The 13537-nt window shown below is 59.2% G+C and overlaps 1 protein-coding gene across 1 annotated transcript; it reads left to right on the top strand.

Annotated features, from left to right (window-relative positions):
• Positions 1-2216: 2216 nt before the first annotated feature.
• On the top strand, positions 2217-6813 carry NXPH3 (neurexophilin 3). Its single transcript, XM_041724094.1, has 2 exons — positions 2217-2729; positions 5112-6813. Exons 1-2 carry the CDS (start codon positions 2676-2678, stop codon positions 5814-5816), a joined length of 759 nt encoding a protein of 252 aa, XP_041580028.1. The 5' UTR covers positions 2217-2675; the 3' UTR covers positions 5817-6813.
• The last annotated feature ends 6724 nt before the right edge of the window (positions 6814-13537 follow it).

Below are 13537 nucleotides of genomic sequence, written 5' to 3'. Positions count from 1 at the left end.
TCCCGCTCCAGCCTCTTCTCCTCCCCTCCACACCTCAGTAACAACGCACAGCTTCTGCTTCCAACCTCCTGCCTCTGACCAGTCAGTGCCCTCTGCCAGGAATGGCCCTTGCTTGGCTGACTCTTCCTCACAACCTCAGCACCACCTCCTCCAGGAGGCCACCCCTGACCCTCCTGGACCCTGCCCGCACCAGACTTGGTGCATCCATAATGCCTGTTACAGGGATCCGTTATTCTGCTCACCACACTGAATTATAATCATCGATTTCCATCTCGGTTGCTCGCTAGCCAGTGAGATCCTGGAGGGCAGGGACGGCGTCCCATTCATCTCTGTATCCCAGACCCTGCCTGCCACCTGGCACTGAAGCCAGGCTCAGCTAGTGCTTGTCAGGTGAATGCAGAGGGGGCGCTCGAAGGAAGTGAGCGCCAGAAATGGCCGAGAGGGCAGGGAGGGCAAGCCTGGCAGGAGGCGCAGCCAGAGCAAATGTGTGGGAAGTAGAAAAGCGAGAACTTCCCTTTATTGCACTCCCACGACTGCCCGCCAGCCACTGTACCTGAGCTTTGTTTGCACATTTTGTCTCTTTTAGTTCTTGCAACAACAGATCAGGATACTGGCATCAGAGAACCAAAGCAACCTGCCCAAGGTCACACAGCCAGGCCTGGAGTGGAATCCAGGATTGTCTGGCCTGAAAACCTGTGCTCATCCTCCCGGGTATAGGACCTTCTGGGGATGGACAGGGAGTGGGCCCGGCTCCGCCTCTGCCTAGCTGAGCACCGGAACCAGCTGCCCACGCTCAGGCCGACAGCTTCTCCCTCCCAGCCTGACCAGAGGCTCAGAGGCCAGACAAGGATTTATCTGTTCCTTCTTCCCCTGTCTTTGGGGGTCTTTGAGAGACATGCACAGACCACCCCCCACCCCACCAGGGAAGGGTGCTGCCTCCTGGTGCTGCCCAGGGCGCCTGAAGAATGAAGGGGGCTCTGCGATGCTGTCTGGGTTCTGCAGAATCTGTCTCCCTCATCGCACTTGGCCCAGGCTGATATTAAGATTCATCTGCATTCCCCGCGCACCCGCCTGGCAGATGGTGGGGGAGGAGGCTGGGTGCGTGCTGGGGGCTGCAGCCAGAGACCAAGCCGGGCCTGGAGGGCCACAGAGCAGAGTGCCCACCCAGCGTGCTCCCTGGGCCTGGCCCAGGCTGGGGCTGCTCCAACTGCTGGGGTATCTCCTCACTCTCACAGCCTCCAGGGGTGCTAGGACTTGACCTTTGCTTTTTCTAAGGACTAAGAGGGTCCTGGAATTCCAGCAAGGAAACACAGATATGAGTGGGATGATGGAGGACAGGACCCCTCTACCCCGCCCCCCTGCCCCCCGGCCTTTGGGGATTTCGCATCAGGGCCCTGCTCTTCCTCCTGGCCCTGGAGGTTTGCAGAGGTCAGAGATTACAAAGGACCCCTTGGGATAGGAGCACCATGTCCCAGCCTGGTCAGTCCCTGGGTCCCAGGGAGGGTATGTAGTGAAAAGCACAGACACAGCTTTCAGGGAGACCTTACCTGCCTAGTCCTCAGCTTCTCACCCCAGCCCCAGAATTCAGCCTGGCCCCGAGTGACCTTTTCATCCAGGGCTCTGGCCAAAAGTTTCCCATCATAGTGAATGGACAGAGTGGTGGGGGCTGGTTATCGTAGCCCCTCCGAGTAAAGTAGAAGAGAAAGAAACTGACATTATAGCAAGGGAGCACAAGCTAGACATCTAGAAGAACTTCCCTCAGCACAAAAGCGAGTCTTGCAGAGAGAGTGACTTTCAGCTGTGGGGATAGGCTACTCGTTATTGACGTGCTTTTTTGGCTGTTGGAATGGGTTTGGAAAAAATGACCTTTCCCAAGTCCAGGTCTCCTGGGGTGCAGGGTAGGGCAGCAGGTTCCCAATGCCCGCTGCGGAGGAACAGGCGCCTTGCCAGGGGGATGCAAAGGGTAGGGTCCCTATCCCAGGGCCACCATCCTCTCGCCGCCTCGCCAACACGTCCCCCGCCCCCGCGTCCTGCCCCCTTCGTCCTAGGTCCCCCGGCTGCAGGCCGGCAGGGGAGGAGTTAACTCCGGAGGTACCGGCTGGGCTCACCGTACCTGCCGCCGCCGCCGCCGCCGGTGGGAGGGACGAGGAAGCGGGAGCCGCCTGGGCGCCAGGAGCGCTCCAGTCTGGCGGGGTGCTGCGCGGGGAGCGGGCGGCGGGGCTCGGCGCGGCCGGGGGCGTCCGCCAGGGGGCGCGCCGCGACGGGGCGGGAGGGGACGTCTGGTCTGGGGAATTAGCGCCAGGGACGGGCGCGCGCGCGGGTCCCCAGCACATCTGGGCGAGAGCAGCGCCGCTGGACCGAGGGGGGCGCCGAGCGCAGATCTGGAGCGGCAGAGGCAGCGCGCGGCTGGGGCCCTTCGAGGCGCTCGGGGCGCACATCTGGGACCTCGAGAGGGGGCCGCGCCGCGCGCAGCTGGGCCCAGGGAGGGGGGCGGCGGCTGCACAGCTGGCCCGGAGGGGGCGGGGTCGGTCCCGGGCGACCGGCGGAGGGGAGGGCCGCGAGCAGCGGGGGACCGGAGCATGGGACGGCGCGCCTGAAGCAGCAGGGGCGAGGCAGGGGCCTGGGAGCCCGGCAGGAAAAGAGGAGAGAAAGGGGCCCGACAGCAAAGGAGGAAGATGCAACTGACTCGCTGCTGCTTCGTGTTCCTAGTGCAGGGCAGCCTCTATCTGGTGAGTGGCCCGCGGGGAGCTGCGCCGAGGGGCGGGGGCCCGGAGGACGGGGGAGAGCCCGGAAACTTTCTCCCTGCCCCCGACATCCCGGGGATGGAGGGGAAGCCCGGAGGCTGGGGGAGAGGGCGGGTCCGAGGAGCGAGACCGGACCGCAAGGGTTAATAGGGGCGGGGAGAGGGTGCTCGGCTGGCCCACCCACTCGGCCGCCGGCGGCGGGAGGTGCGACCAGCACGAGGGAAAAGGCCGGCCGCGGGGCGCCCAGGGTTACCCGACCGGGTCCCGGTGCCCCGGGACGCGCGGAAGGGGAGTGGGGTGGGTGGCGGGGCCGACCACCTGCCGGGTCTGGGGCCGCGGGCTCTTCCCCGACCGCGGGGACCCCGAGGGCCCGGGACCTGGGTCCCTCGGCGCGCGGAGCCTGTCCAGGCAGGGGGCGGCCCCGCGGCCCCCGCTCGCGCCTTCCCTCCCGCTCCCTCCCTCCCCGCCTGTTGTTTTCCTCTCCTCTCCCGGCTGCGCGCAGCCCGAGCCCCACAGGACCTGGGCAGGCGGCTCCCGCCCCGGGCGCCCGCGGCAGCTGAGCGGAGCGCCCAGAGCCCGCTCCCCGTGCGCTCGCTCGCCGCGTCCTGCCGCCCGGGACGCCCGGGACTCCCACCCCGGCCCCCCGCCGCGGGCTTCACTCCCCTCCGACCGCCCCGCCCCCAGTCCTGCCGTACAGAAGCCTCGGCCCCACATCTGGACCTGCCCGTTTCCTCAAAACAATAACCACCCGCTCTGTGCCACCTCCCCTTTGCCACAGTGGAAGCACCCTTCCCTTCTCGTATCCACACCTGCTGTCCCACTCCCCACCCTCCAGCCATTCAGCTGCGACCCCCGTGGCCAAGTAAACAAGGGTCTGCAGCCCCAGGTCCCAGTCCCCCTGGAACCCCCTCTCCTGGCTGCCCCTCTCTACCCTACCCCTGGGCCTAGCAGGCAGGGCCACCTAGCACATGTCTAAAGGCATAGACAGGGCCGGGGTGGGGGGCATGAAGGCCCCGGGGGCCCCAGAGCCCTCCAGAGCCCAGCACTCAGGCATCCCCCTATCCTCACCCCAGGGGTCACCAGCAAACCTACAGGCTGCCCAGCTGTGAGCTGGTGCCCCTGGTGCTCTAACGCAGACACATAGGGGGGAGTACTCTCTTTAGAAGCTGAGTAAGCACACACCAGGCGGCTGCCCTCAGGAAACCTTGTCTACTCCCTGATGTCCTCCTGAGCTGTCCCGTGTCTGAGCTGGGTCACGCTGTCCTGCTGGCCCTCCCCATAGCTCCTTCAGGAGGCCTTCCCAGGTGTTGCCTGTTGCCATGGCTGATCCAGCAGATGCTGGCCAAGCCTTGGCAGTTTGGCAGAAGATTCCAGGTGGGGATGGAGCTTGGACAGAACCTCCATAAACGAACCTATGTGGTCCATGAGGCCAGAAGTGAGGGGTGAATCGGAGGGCTGACCCTCTGTGACTTAGCCTTCTAGGGATGTAACCTTTGAGTCCTGGTGGCCTCATCTGTAGAACGGGCAAATTAAGAACTCCTGCCTCTTGGAGCAACGGTGTCGGGGCATGTCATCATCGGTGATCCTCAGAGATTTTGACCTTCCATATCTTGGCCATCCTGGGTGTGGAATTCACTCCTGGGCTCCTTATCCCTTCTGCCAAAACCTAAGCTGCATTTGCACATGGGAGAAAATGTCACTGGGTTCTATTAATTCTCTTAACCTCAGGGGATGAAATATCCTAGGATAAGGGGGGCGATGTCTCATCCCACAGACTAGGGAGTCCCAAAAAGCAGGGGCTGCCCTTCTCCTGTCCACCGGGGCTCTCCCAGCACAGGGGTGGGGCTCTCCGATTCCACTCAGGGCTCCCTGAGGGCAGTAACTATGCCTCCCCATCGCGTTGTGAATTTCTCAGAGGCAGGGAATTTCCTCTGTGAAATCGTGACCTTATAACCTCTCCTGCGTCAGCACAGGGCTATGCTTCTGACATCAGCTGAGGACCATTCCCAAGATCGGAAGCTGGGCCTCCCCCATCAGACTGGAGACTCCCCAGGAGCAGGGGCTGTGTTTCTCTGGTGCCATGGCCCACGGGAGAGCATTCTCGACCATCTTTCCAGACTTGGAGTAGTGGCCAGAGGCAGGACAGTGGCGGGGAGGAGATGGAGGCGACCTGAATGTCACAAGGCAAGATGGGACCATGACACAAGCCAGAGTGTACACACCCAGCCCCTAGCGTAAGTGGGTGATGTGCAGGGATCCGTCAGCCTCAGATCGGTAGAAGGGTCAGGCTGTTGGTAGGAAACAGCGACCAGAACTCCTGGGTCCTCAGGGACAGGGCTCTCACTCTCCTCCCAACTCCCCTCACAGGTCATCTATGGCCAGGATGATGGCCCTCCCGGCTCAGAGGACCCTGAGCGCGACGACCACGAGAGCCAGCCCCGGCCCCGGATGCCTCGGAAGCGGGGCCACATCTCACCTAAGGCCCGCCCCATGGCCAACTCCACCCTCCTAGGGCTGTTGGCTCCGCCTGGGGAGGCATGGGGGGTCCTTGGGCAGCCTCCCAATCGCCCAAACCTCAGCCCCCCACCTTCGGCCAAGGTGAAGAAAATCTTTGGCTGGGGTGACTTCTACTCCAACATCAAGACGGTGGCTCTGAACCTGCTCGTCACAGGGAAGATTGTGGACCACGGCAACGGGACCTTCAGCGTCCACTTCCGACACAACGCCACAGGCCAGGGCAATATCTCCATCAGCCTCGTGCCCCCCAGTAAAGCTGTAGAGTTCCACCAGGAGCAGCAGATCTTCATCGAAGCCAAGGCCTCCAAAATCTTCAACTGCCGGATGGAGTGGGAGAAGGTGGAAAGGGGCCGCCGGACCTCGCTCTGCACCCACGACCCAGCCAAGACCTGCTCCCGAGACCACGCTCAGAGCTCCGCCACCTGGAGCTGCTCCCAGCCCTTCAAAGTCGTCTGCGTCTACATCGCCTTCTACAGTACAGACTATAGGCTGGTCCAGAAGGTGTGCCCAGATTACAACTACCACAGCGATACTCCCTACTACCCCTCCGGGTGACCCTGGGCGGGCTGCAGAGGCCAGGCTGGGGCTGGAAGGACAGGCCTGCCCAACGGAGGAGGCCATCTGGCTGGACACTGGGCAGGGAAGGGACCGGGGGGACCTCAGGCAGGGAGGGTGGGTGGAGAGGAGGAGATGCCAAGTGGGGCCAGGGCCAAGTCGCAGGTGGTGGTGGGGAAGGGGTCCTGAGTGTTGGCCCCAGCCTGAGGTGGTGGAGCGACTGGGACACAAGAGCACTGGAGGAGGAGTGGGTTCTCTGGGCAGCCCCACGGGGCTTCCCCACCAAGCAACGGGAAGATGTTGGGTCCAGGAGGTCCCTGGGGAAGTCAGACCAGTGTGGCCCCAATAAAGTGATGGAGAGGAGCCTAAAGCCTTGGCTCCCTCTTTGCCATCCTGAGGAAGAACAGCAACAAAGAGAGGGGCGTTTCACCAACGTGGACACCAAGTAGGCAACAAAGGATGGCAGAGATGGGGCTGCCTGGGCACCAGCTCTAGGTAGGGGGAGGGCCTCCCTGAGGTGGCCCCCCGTAAGCCCTTGACCTAGACTATGGACTGAGCTTGGCTTGAGGCTGAAGTGGTGACCCTTGAAGTCTTCTTGATGTCTTGACAAATAGACCATCTGTTCCCAGCCAGGCCATACCTTTCCAAGATTCCCTCTCCTGCCATTGCTGCCCACCCCACACCCTGCTCACCCTTGTGCTGATGGGACACCCATCCTTAAGCTGAGACAGAGGGTGATTGTGGGTCTCCCAACACCAAGGCCACAGATGGAAGTCCACCCTTGCGCCGTGTCCCTCTGCTATGCCATCCCCTGCTGGCTCCTCTAGGAGTGTCCTTGTCCAGTGGGTGAGCCTTGCCTGTCTGCCTGGGGCTCACCTGGGTAGAGCCAGCAGCTCCCCTCTTGGCCCATGGGGCTGGGGGCCGCCAGATGGTCAAGGGCGTGCTGGACCTGTTCCATGGTGTCTGTCTGTGGGTGGGGGAGGGGTGGGCGGGGTGTGACATCACCTGATTGTCGACTTCTGTGTGCAGAGTCTTGTTCTGGAACCGGGAATAAAGCTTTCCCAAGGCATTGGATTCCGAATTGTCTGGGGCAGGGAAGGGCCCTGGGTGCCCCATGTCCAGCCAGCCTTGCTCAGATGGCAGCAGGACATCTCCTGGAGACCAGAGCTGTGGTCTGGTCAGTGGCTGCTAGAGCTGCCACTCACTGACAGCTTTGGGGCTCCAGCCCCCTTTCTGGAGCCTTCGGGAAGTCTGGGCAGACATTGCTTGGCATGCTCCTGGATGTAGGGGGGCAGCGGCTGCAAAGCAGCGTGGGGAGGAAGAGCTAGTAGGTGGGATGGGCCATTGTATTTCTTGGCTTCCCTAGGCTATTATCTGGGTGGGCCCGGGGTGGGGGAACCTTGCTCTCGCCATCAGTATTTTGCTCCGTGGGCTCAGATAAGTCCATTCTCTTCTCTGGGTCTCTTTCTGCTTCTTTGTAAACTGAGGAGCTTGCCCCACCCAGAGCTTCTCCAATGTGAGTGGGCATCTGAATCACTGGGAGCATCGTTTAACACATGCATTTCTGGGCCCCAGTTTCTAATTCAGTAGGGCTGGGGTGAGGTGCAAGGATTTGCCCTTCTGACAAGGACCCATGGTGGATACTGATGCTCCTGGCCCAGGGACCACACTCTGAGGACCACTCACATGACCTCTGTGTTCCTCTCTGGCTCTGGCTCCCTAAGATGAAGAGACACCTCTGAGGTTCTCTCCCCACTGTGACTTCCAGCTGCTTCTCCTGGGGAAACCTCCTGGAAGGGTCCTTTCAGAGAATCGGAGTGTTGGTTTCTCAGTCTGGTGATGTGCTAGTACGGCAACAGGCCAGGTTGGGGGGAAGTGGGGACAGAAGGAGGCCTGGGAGCAGCCATTCTCCTGCCCCAGCCTATGGGAAGGCCTTGGGAAGGATGTCTGCCCGTGGCGCCTCGCCTGGGAGTCAGCTGGGCCCTTTGAGGCTCAGTGTGCAGAACACTGAGCCCCGGGTACCAAGATCACAATGCCCTCTCTAAGGTCATCTGAGGTCTGCTCACTTGGGGGGGCAGCACTCAGGCCCCCCGGGTCCCTTTTGGCCACACAGCCACAGCTAGGAGAGTCATAGCAGGAAGGGAAGGTGGTCCTGCCACTCCTAGCTTGTCTCCCCTGCCCACCAGCACTCAGCACAGCCCCCTTGCTCCTCTCACTGCAGATTAGAGCTGGACGAGGCCTTAGAAGCCACCTTGCTTATGAAGTGACCCAGAAAGGGCACATGACTCAAGCTCACACTCCTGTTCCAGCTTTCCCCTGCATCGTGCCTCCTGGGGCCACCTCTCCTGAGCAGAGATTTGTGACACTCCTCCCACCCGGCCATGCCACTCTCTCCCTTCCCACCTTGGGACAGGTGCTTGGAATTCAGGCAGGCCCAGGGGCTCAGGACCCCCTGAGTGGGGGGTCCGGGGCTGCTGGAACCTGGGGAACTCTTACCTGTGGATGCCTCCAAAACACCACTGCCTCCCGCACCCTGTGGGCACCGGAGGAAGAGGAGGGCAGTGGTCCTGACCCTCCTCACCTGGCCTGGCTGAACTATTAGCAGGACCAGGGGATGCTCTGACCCACCCCCTCTGGCTCCTCTTTCGCGGAGAGCCAGATGCTGTGGACAGCTGGAGGGCTGGCCTGCCTGGCACACATTCCGTCTGAGCAGGGGATGGGTTCATTTTAATAACTTCATTTCACCCTCGCACACACTCCACTGCCTCATCCCTCCTTTTCTGCCACACTAACCTGGCTGCTCTTCTCGGCTAGGATCTTGCTAATAGATTTTCTCCTGATTTGTAAGTCTTGTGGAATAGACCTTTGGGCCCTGATATTCTTGCCACCACCAGATATTTCCTATGCCCCGTGGTCCTCACAAAGGTGAGGGGTCTACACAACTGCCTCTCGTCACGAGGGCGCCAACCTCTGCCCCCTTGGTGAGCAATGTCTGTGACATCCTCCCCAGGGAGATGGATCCCCCCCAGGCACTACATAAACTGCTGCTTGATCTTGCCAAACACTGGAGAGCAGATTCCTCTGGAAGGAAAGCTCCAGAAAAGAAGCTCTAGGTCCTTCCCTTACCCAACCCTTTGGCCTCCCCCACCACTGCACTTCAGTGACAGGGCCTTTGGTCCTGTGGTCCAGCTGTGCCATCTATCTGCTCAACCTAGCTGGGGAGCTTCCCCAGGGCAGAGTCCTTGTCTCCTTCATCTGAGTGGAGCAAGCCTAGCAGATTGAATACTCTTTGAGGTCATGGCCCAAATCACCCTATGAGACTGAGGAGCTGGGGTCTGTAACCCCACATCTGATTGGAGAGCCCGTGAGGCCAGCATCTGTGCCTCCCTCATCAGATTAGAGTTTCCTGAGGGCAAGAACTGCAATATGGACCTAAGGAGGAAAGCTTGCTCCCAGAACACGTGGAGGCTGCCTCTGACCTTTGGCTTTGGGCGCAGGTACTGTCTAGGTCTCACTGTCCCCATCTCTGATGGGGCGAATCTTCCCAGCCGTCTGTGAAGCTGACAAGAGGGAATCCATGTTAGGTCAACTGGCAGCAAAGCTGAGTCTTCCTCTGAATGAAGCTTAAGGCAAAAGCAATAGGTGTCTAGGTCCCTCTTCTCTCCTCCTTCCCCCTCATTTTTCCTCCCTAGGATGAGCAAGCGGGAACTGAGTCACCCCCTTCCCCGTCCTTGGCAGGGATGCTGGTGACCTTGCGTGTGGCAGTCTCCTGAGGCGAGGCCCATTGCTCAGAGATGCACGAGGTGGTGGGTGGATAGGGAAGTGGGGGAAGGGTATGCATGGGGGTGGAGGCAGCTGAAGGTGAGGGGGTGACCAGGGATCTAGATTATCAAGTTGGGTAGCTATTGGGGGTTGTGGGAGACACAGTGAACCAGTTGCTACTGTGTTGGGAAGTGATCCAATGCCATGACTGGGAGTGGGAGAGAGAAATGTTACTTCTAGAGACTCTGAGTCCCGTGGTACAGCAAGGAGAATGGGGGTGGGGGGGTGGGGGGAGTGGGGTGACAGGCAAAGAGAGGCCCCACCAGCCCCACCAGGGAGGAGGCAAGATTGGGCGGGGGTGGCACCTGTCAATTATGCCAAAGTCCTGGAGTGGCAGCTGCCGTCATCCTTAAGGCGTAAATGCCAGAGGAGACCTGGCAGTCAGTGGTCGGGGGCTGGGCTCTGGTTCCATGGGGGCCCATTTCCTGTCGGCCTGCCAAGCTCAAAAGCTGACCGGATGATTCAAGTGACGGATGCCTACTTCAAAGCTTTCCAGTCCATCATCTCAGGGCCACCTGGCTAGATGGTCCCAAAGGACCAGCTGGCACCTCGCAAACCACAGAGGCTGCCCCTGAACCGGCAACATATGTGCTGCAGGAATTTATATCTGTGTCCTGATCCTGGGTCTGTAGTTCATTAGCTGGGTGGCTTTGGGCAAAGGACATCATCTGCCACACCTCCTTAGGTGAAAACCTAGGGACCTACCTACATTGGAGCATTGGGGGAAAAACTAAATGACTTACTCGACAAATATGATTTCTTCCTCCTTTGTTTTTGGATGTGGGCTTGTCAGCTTCACATAGCTGGGTGGAAGGGCCCTGGGCTGGAGGGAGGAGACTTGGCAGATTCTGCCCCATAATGCATGAGGCAGAGGCCACTAATTGTCCCATAATATGCGTTTCCCCTTTTTCCATAGGAATAGAATCCTTAGTGTTTAGCTGGGCATATGGCTACCTGAGGTAAATACTACATCCCTCTGCCTCTCTTGTACCTAGATGGGGTCCTGTGACTGAGATCTGGCCAGTGAGCCAAAGGGTTATTTGGCAACTTCTAGAAAGACAGTTGATAAGACAGTTGAAAGACAGTTCTCGCTGTCATCTTAGACCATGGGCATAAGAGTCACATCCTGGAAGTGACAGAGCAATGAGTGGGGGAAGGCTTGGTTGCTGAACGCCTTGTGAAATAGAAAATGTTGTGGACTAGAAACACCATGTTAGCCCTAGGCTGCCTCCCTTCAGACTTTTATGTGAGAGAAAAATCCAATTTCTACCTCATTTAAGCCACTGTGCTTTGGGTCTCCATTTCTTACAGTTACATCTATCACCACCCAACCCAGTGGATGTGTTTCAGTGCTTCCCTTCTGTGGACTCGTTTCCTCATCGGAGAAATGAGCTAATGATCACGTATCTTGCCGCACATCAGAGAGGTCTTATAGGCTTGCGGGCAGGAATGAACTGGGGAGAGCTCTGGTCCTCCCCTCCCCCGCCACCCCCAACCACTCCCTGGCATGGAGGCCCACAATCTCCATTTTTGGAGGTGGAAAGAGTGGCTGCACCATGGCAGGGAGCCCCTGACGGGCTCAGAAGGATTCTCCACCCCTTCTGAAAGGCCTCCAGTACCCAAATTCAACCCCTGCACGTCTGAGTCCCCATCCACATTCTGATGTTGGTGACACACAATCCTCGTTAAGGGCCTGACTGATCCCAGCCAGATGGGATCCTAATTTAATTAAAACCCTTTAATTACCTGCAACAACACAGCTTTGGAAGTCCAATGCAGGAGGGGCCCTGTGATGGGAGGGGAGAGGGCAGGGCAGCACAGTGGTACCTCCACCCGGTGGATACAAACTGCACGTAATAGCGTGGCCCCTGCCTCTGGCTTGGTCTGCAGCCAGGCGGGGAGCCAGGCCAACCAGGCCCTTAGCTGCAGAGTAGCAGGATCTAGAAACTGACACTGTCAGCGTTGGTTTGGTGCTTGCACTGGGACCACCAGAGGCCGCAGAAGCTCGGGTCTGAGCTGCCTGAGACCCTGGCCCTGCCTAGGACACTCTGGGTAAGAGCAGGCCCGCTATGGATTCCTCCCGAATTGGTCGGGCTTAAGAAATGGGGCTGCCTCCGCATCCACCGAAGGAAAGTCATGTCCCTGAGAATGGGGTCTTTCCTCAAGGACAGGCAACTGCCTGGGGAGGGGAACAAAAGCCAGTGGCCTAGGTGGGTTGTAGAGGGCTGTGTTGTTTCTTGGGCACCAGTAAGGACCTGCATGGTGCTGGGCGTCAGGTGGCTCCGACTTAGGAAGGCAGAAGGAAGGGACCCGGGCCAGGCCAGAGCCCACCAAGCCTTGGCAGGGGCAGATTCTGAAACCCAGGCTCTGTGAGCCGGGCTCTTCTTAAGCCTTGTGGACACCACACACTAATACCCATCTGTTCTCCCTTAGTGCTCATTCATTCAACAAATATTGTTTAATAAAGCCTCTGAAAGTTCCAGCAAGTCTCCATGGCACCAGGAGATCCAGAAAAGGTTTCGGTTCACACTTGAGCCATGGCCTTCAAGGAAATGTTCTATTGGAGTCAGCATGATGTCAGTGGTTGGAACTGGAGCAAGAAACTCCAAGGTGAAGGAGAAATGCAAGGGGAAATATTGGGAGCCACTGGGCCCTGCCACACCACTCCAAGGGTTCTCCTTCCAAAGCTGAGCTGGGGAGACTCCGTCCTTGGCTCTGATGGACATGCTCCCCAGGAACCTAGGCCTTTCTGCTCCCACCCTTCCCACCCTTCCCCCTCTCCCTGCCAAGCCTCACTTGGCACTCTGTCTCGTGTCCTCTGCTGTCCCCTGACACCCACAGCTTTCTCTGAAGATCCTGCTCCTATCTCTGACTCAGGTTGAGTCTGGAGTGCTGTGTCCCTGCCAACTTGGGGACTATAACAATAGGAAATGTGGATTTCCCCCCTAGACTAATTGAGAGACTGGACACAGGAGCTGTTGGTGCTTCAGAATGGAGATTCTGTGAAGGCGTGGGGTATGTGCCGCTGGCCAGCTGGCCTGGAGTCTCCCCAGAGGCAGAGACCCTACCTCCGAGGCCTAACTGATGAACAACTTGCACCCCCGTGTCCTGCACACCAAGCCCTTCATGCTGAGGCATGCCCACGGCTGAAAGGAAGCGATGACAGGAGGACAAGCCACTGTCCCCACCTGGCATGCCTGACCTCCTGGCTAGGAGAGAGGCCCACCTCTCCACCCACCTGTCCCCAGTATTATATGTTTTTTTCTCTAGAAGGGTCTTTGGAGACCCAGGTTAGCTCAGAGGGCACAGTGAGAGGGGCAAGTTCTCGAGCTGAATCACTGAGAGTCATGGGAAAAGCCAGGGCCTTGTGGATCTTAACCCAATACCTGCTCTTTCCATTAGAGCAGGCTTCCTTGCCCCAGATCCCCTTCATGGCTTATGAGGTAAACCCACCTGGGGAAGAATGGCCTGCTCAGTCCCAGGGAGCCAGGGCACCCCTACCTTGGGGTCAAAATAAGGCCATCCCTCAGCTGTAATGTGTTTGAAGAGAGTTGGGTTTACACCGTAGTTGCCATGTGATCTTGGCCTGGTCTCAGGCTTCTCTGGGCCTTGGATGGCAGTTCTTTCCCTGCCTCCTCACATGGTTCCTGTAAGGAACCAACTGACTCTGCGAATGGTGGCACCACGTCAGGGCAGGGCTACTGTCATCTAGCACTGCCTGGTCCTCCTACCCACCTGCCAGGCCCCACGGGCATCCCAGAGCCTCACAGCAAGGGGGAGAAAGCTGGTTCCTCTTTCTTTTTGGGGTAGGCCATGTAGGACAGTGGTCAAGAGCCTGGAATCTGAAGCCAGGCTGACACTTCCTAACTGTAGGCCTTGGGCAGGTTACTGAACATCCG

Source organism: Vulpes lagopus, chromosome 12 (assembly GCF_018345385.1).
Source record: "Vulpes lagopus strain Blue_001 chromosome 12, ASM1834538v1, whole genome shotgun sequence".
NCBI classification, from domain to species: Eukaryota; Metazoa; Chordata; class Mammalia; order Carnivora; family Canidae; genus Vulpes; species Vulpes lagopus.
The sequence above is the reverse complement of the archived record's forward strand: the minus strand, read 5'-3'. Positions and strand labels throughout refer to the sequence as shown.

Excerpts from the sequence above, each read along its gene's own strand:
- NXPH3 (XM_041724094.1), top strand. The coding sequence starts at position 2,676 with ATGCAACTGACTCGCTGCTGCTTCGTGTTCCTAGTGCAGGGCAGCCTC. Across the intron at positions 2,730-5,111 it reads TGCAGGGCAGCCTCTATCTG|GTCATCTATGGCCAGGATGA; the intron begins GTGAGTGGCCCG and ends CTCCCCTCACAG.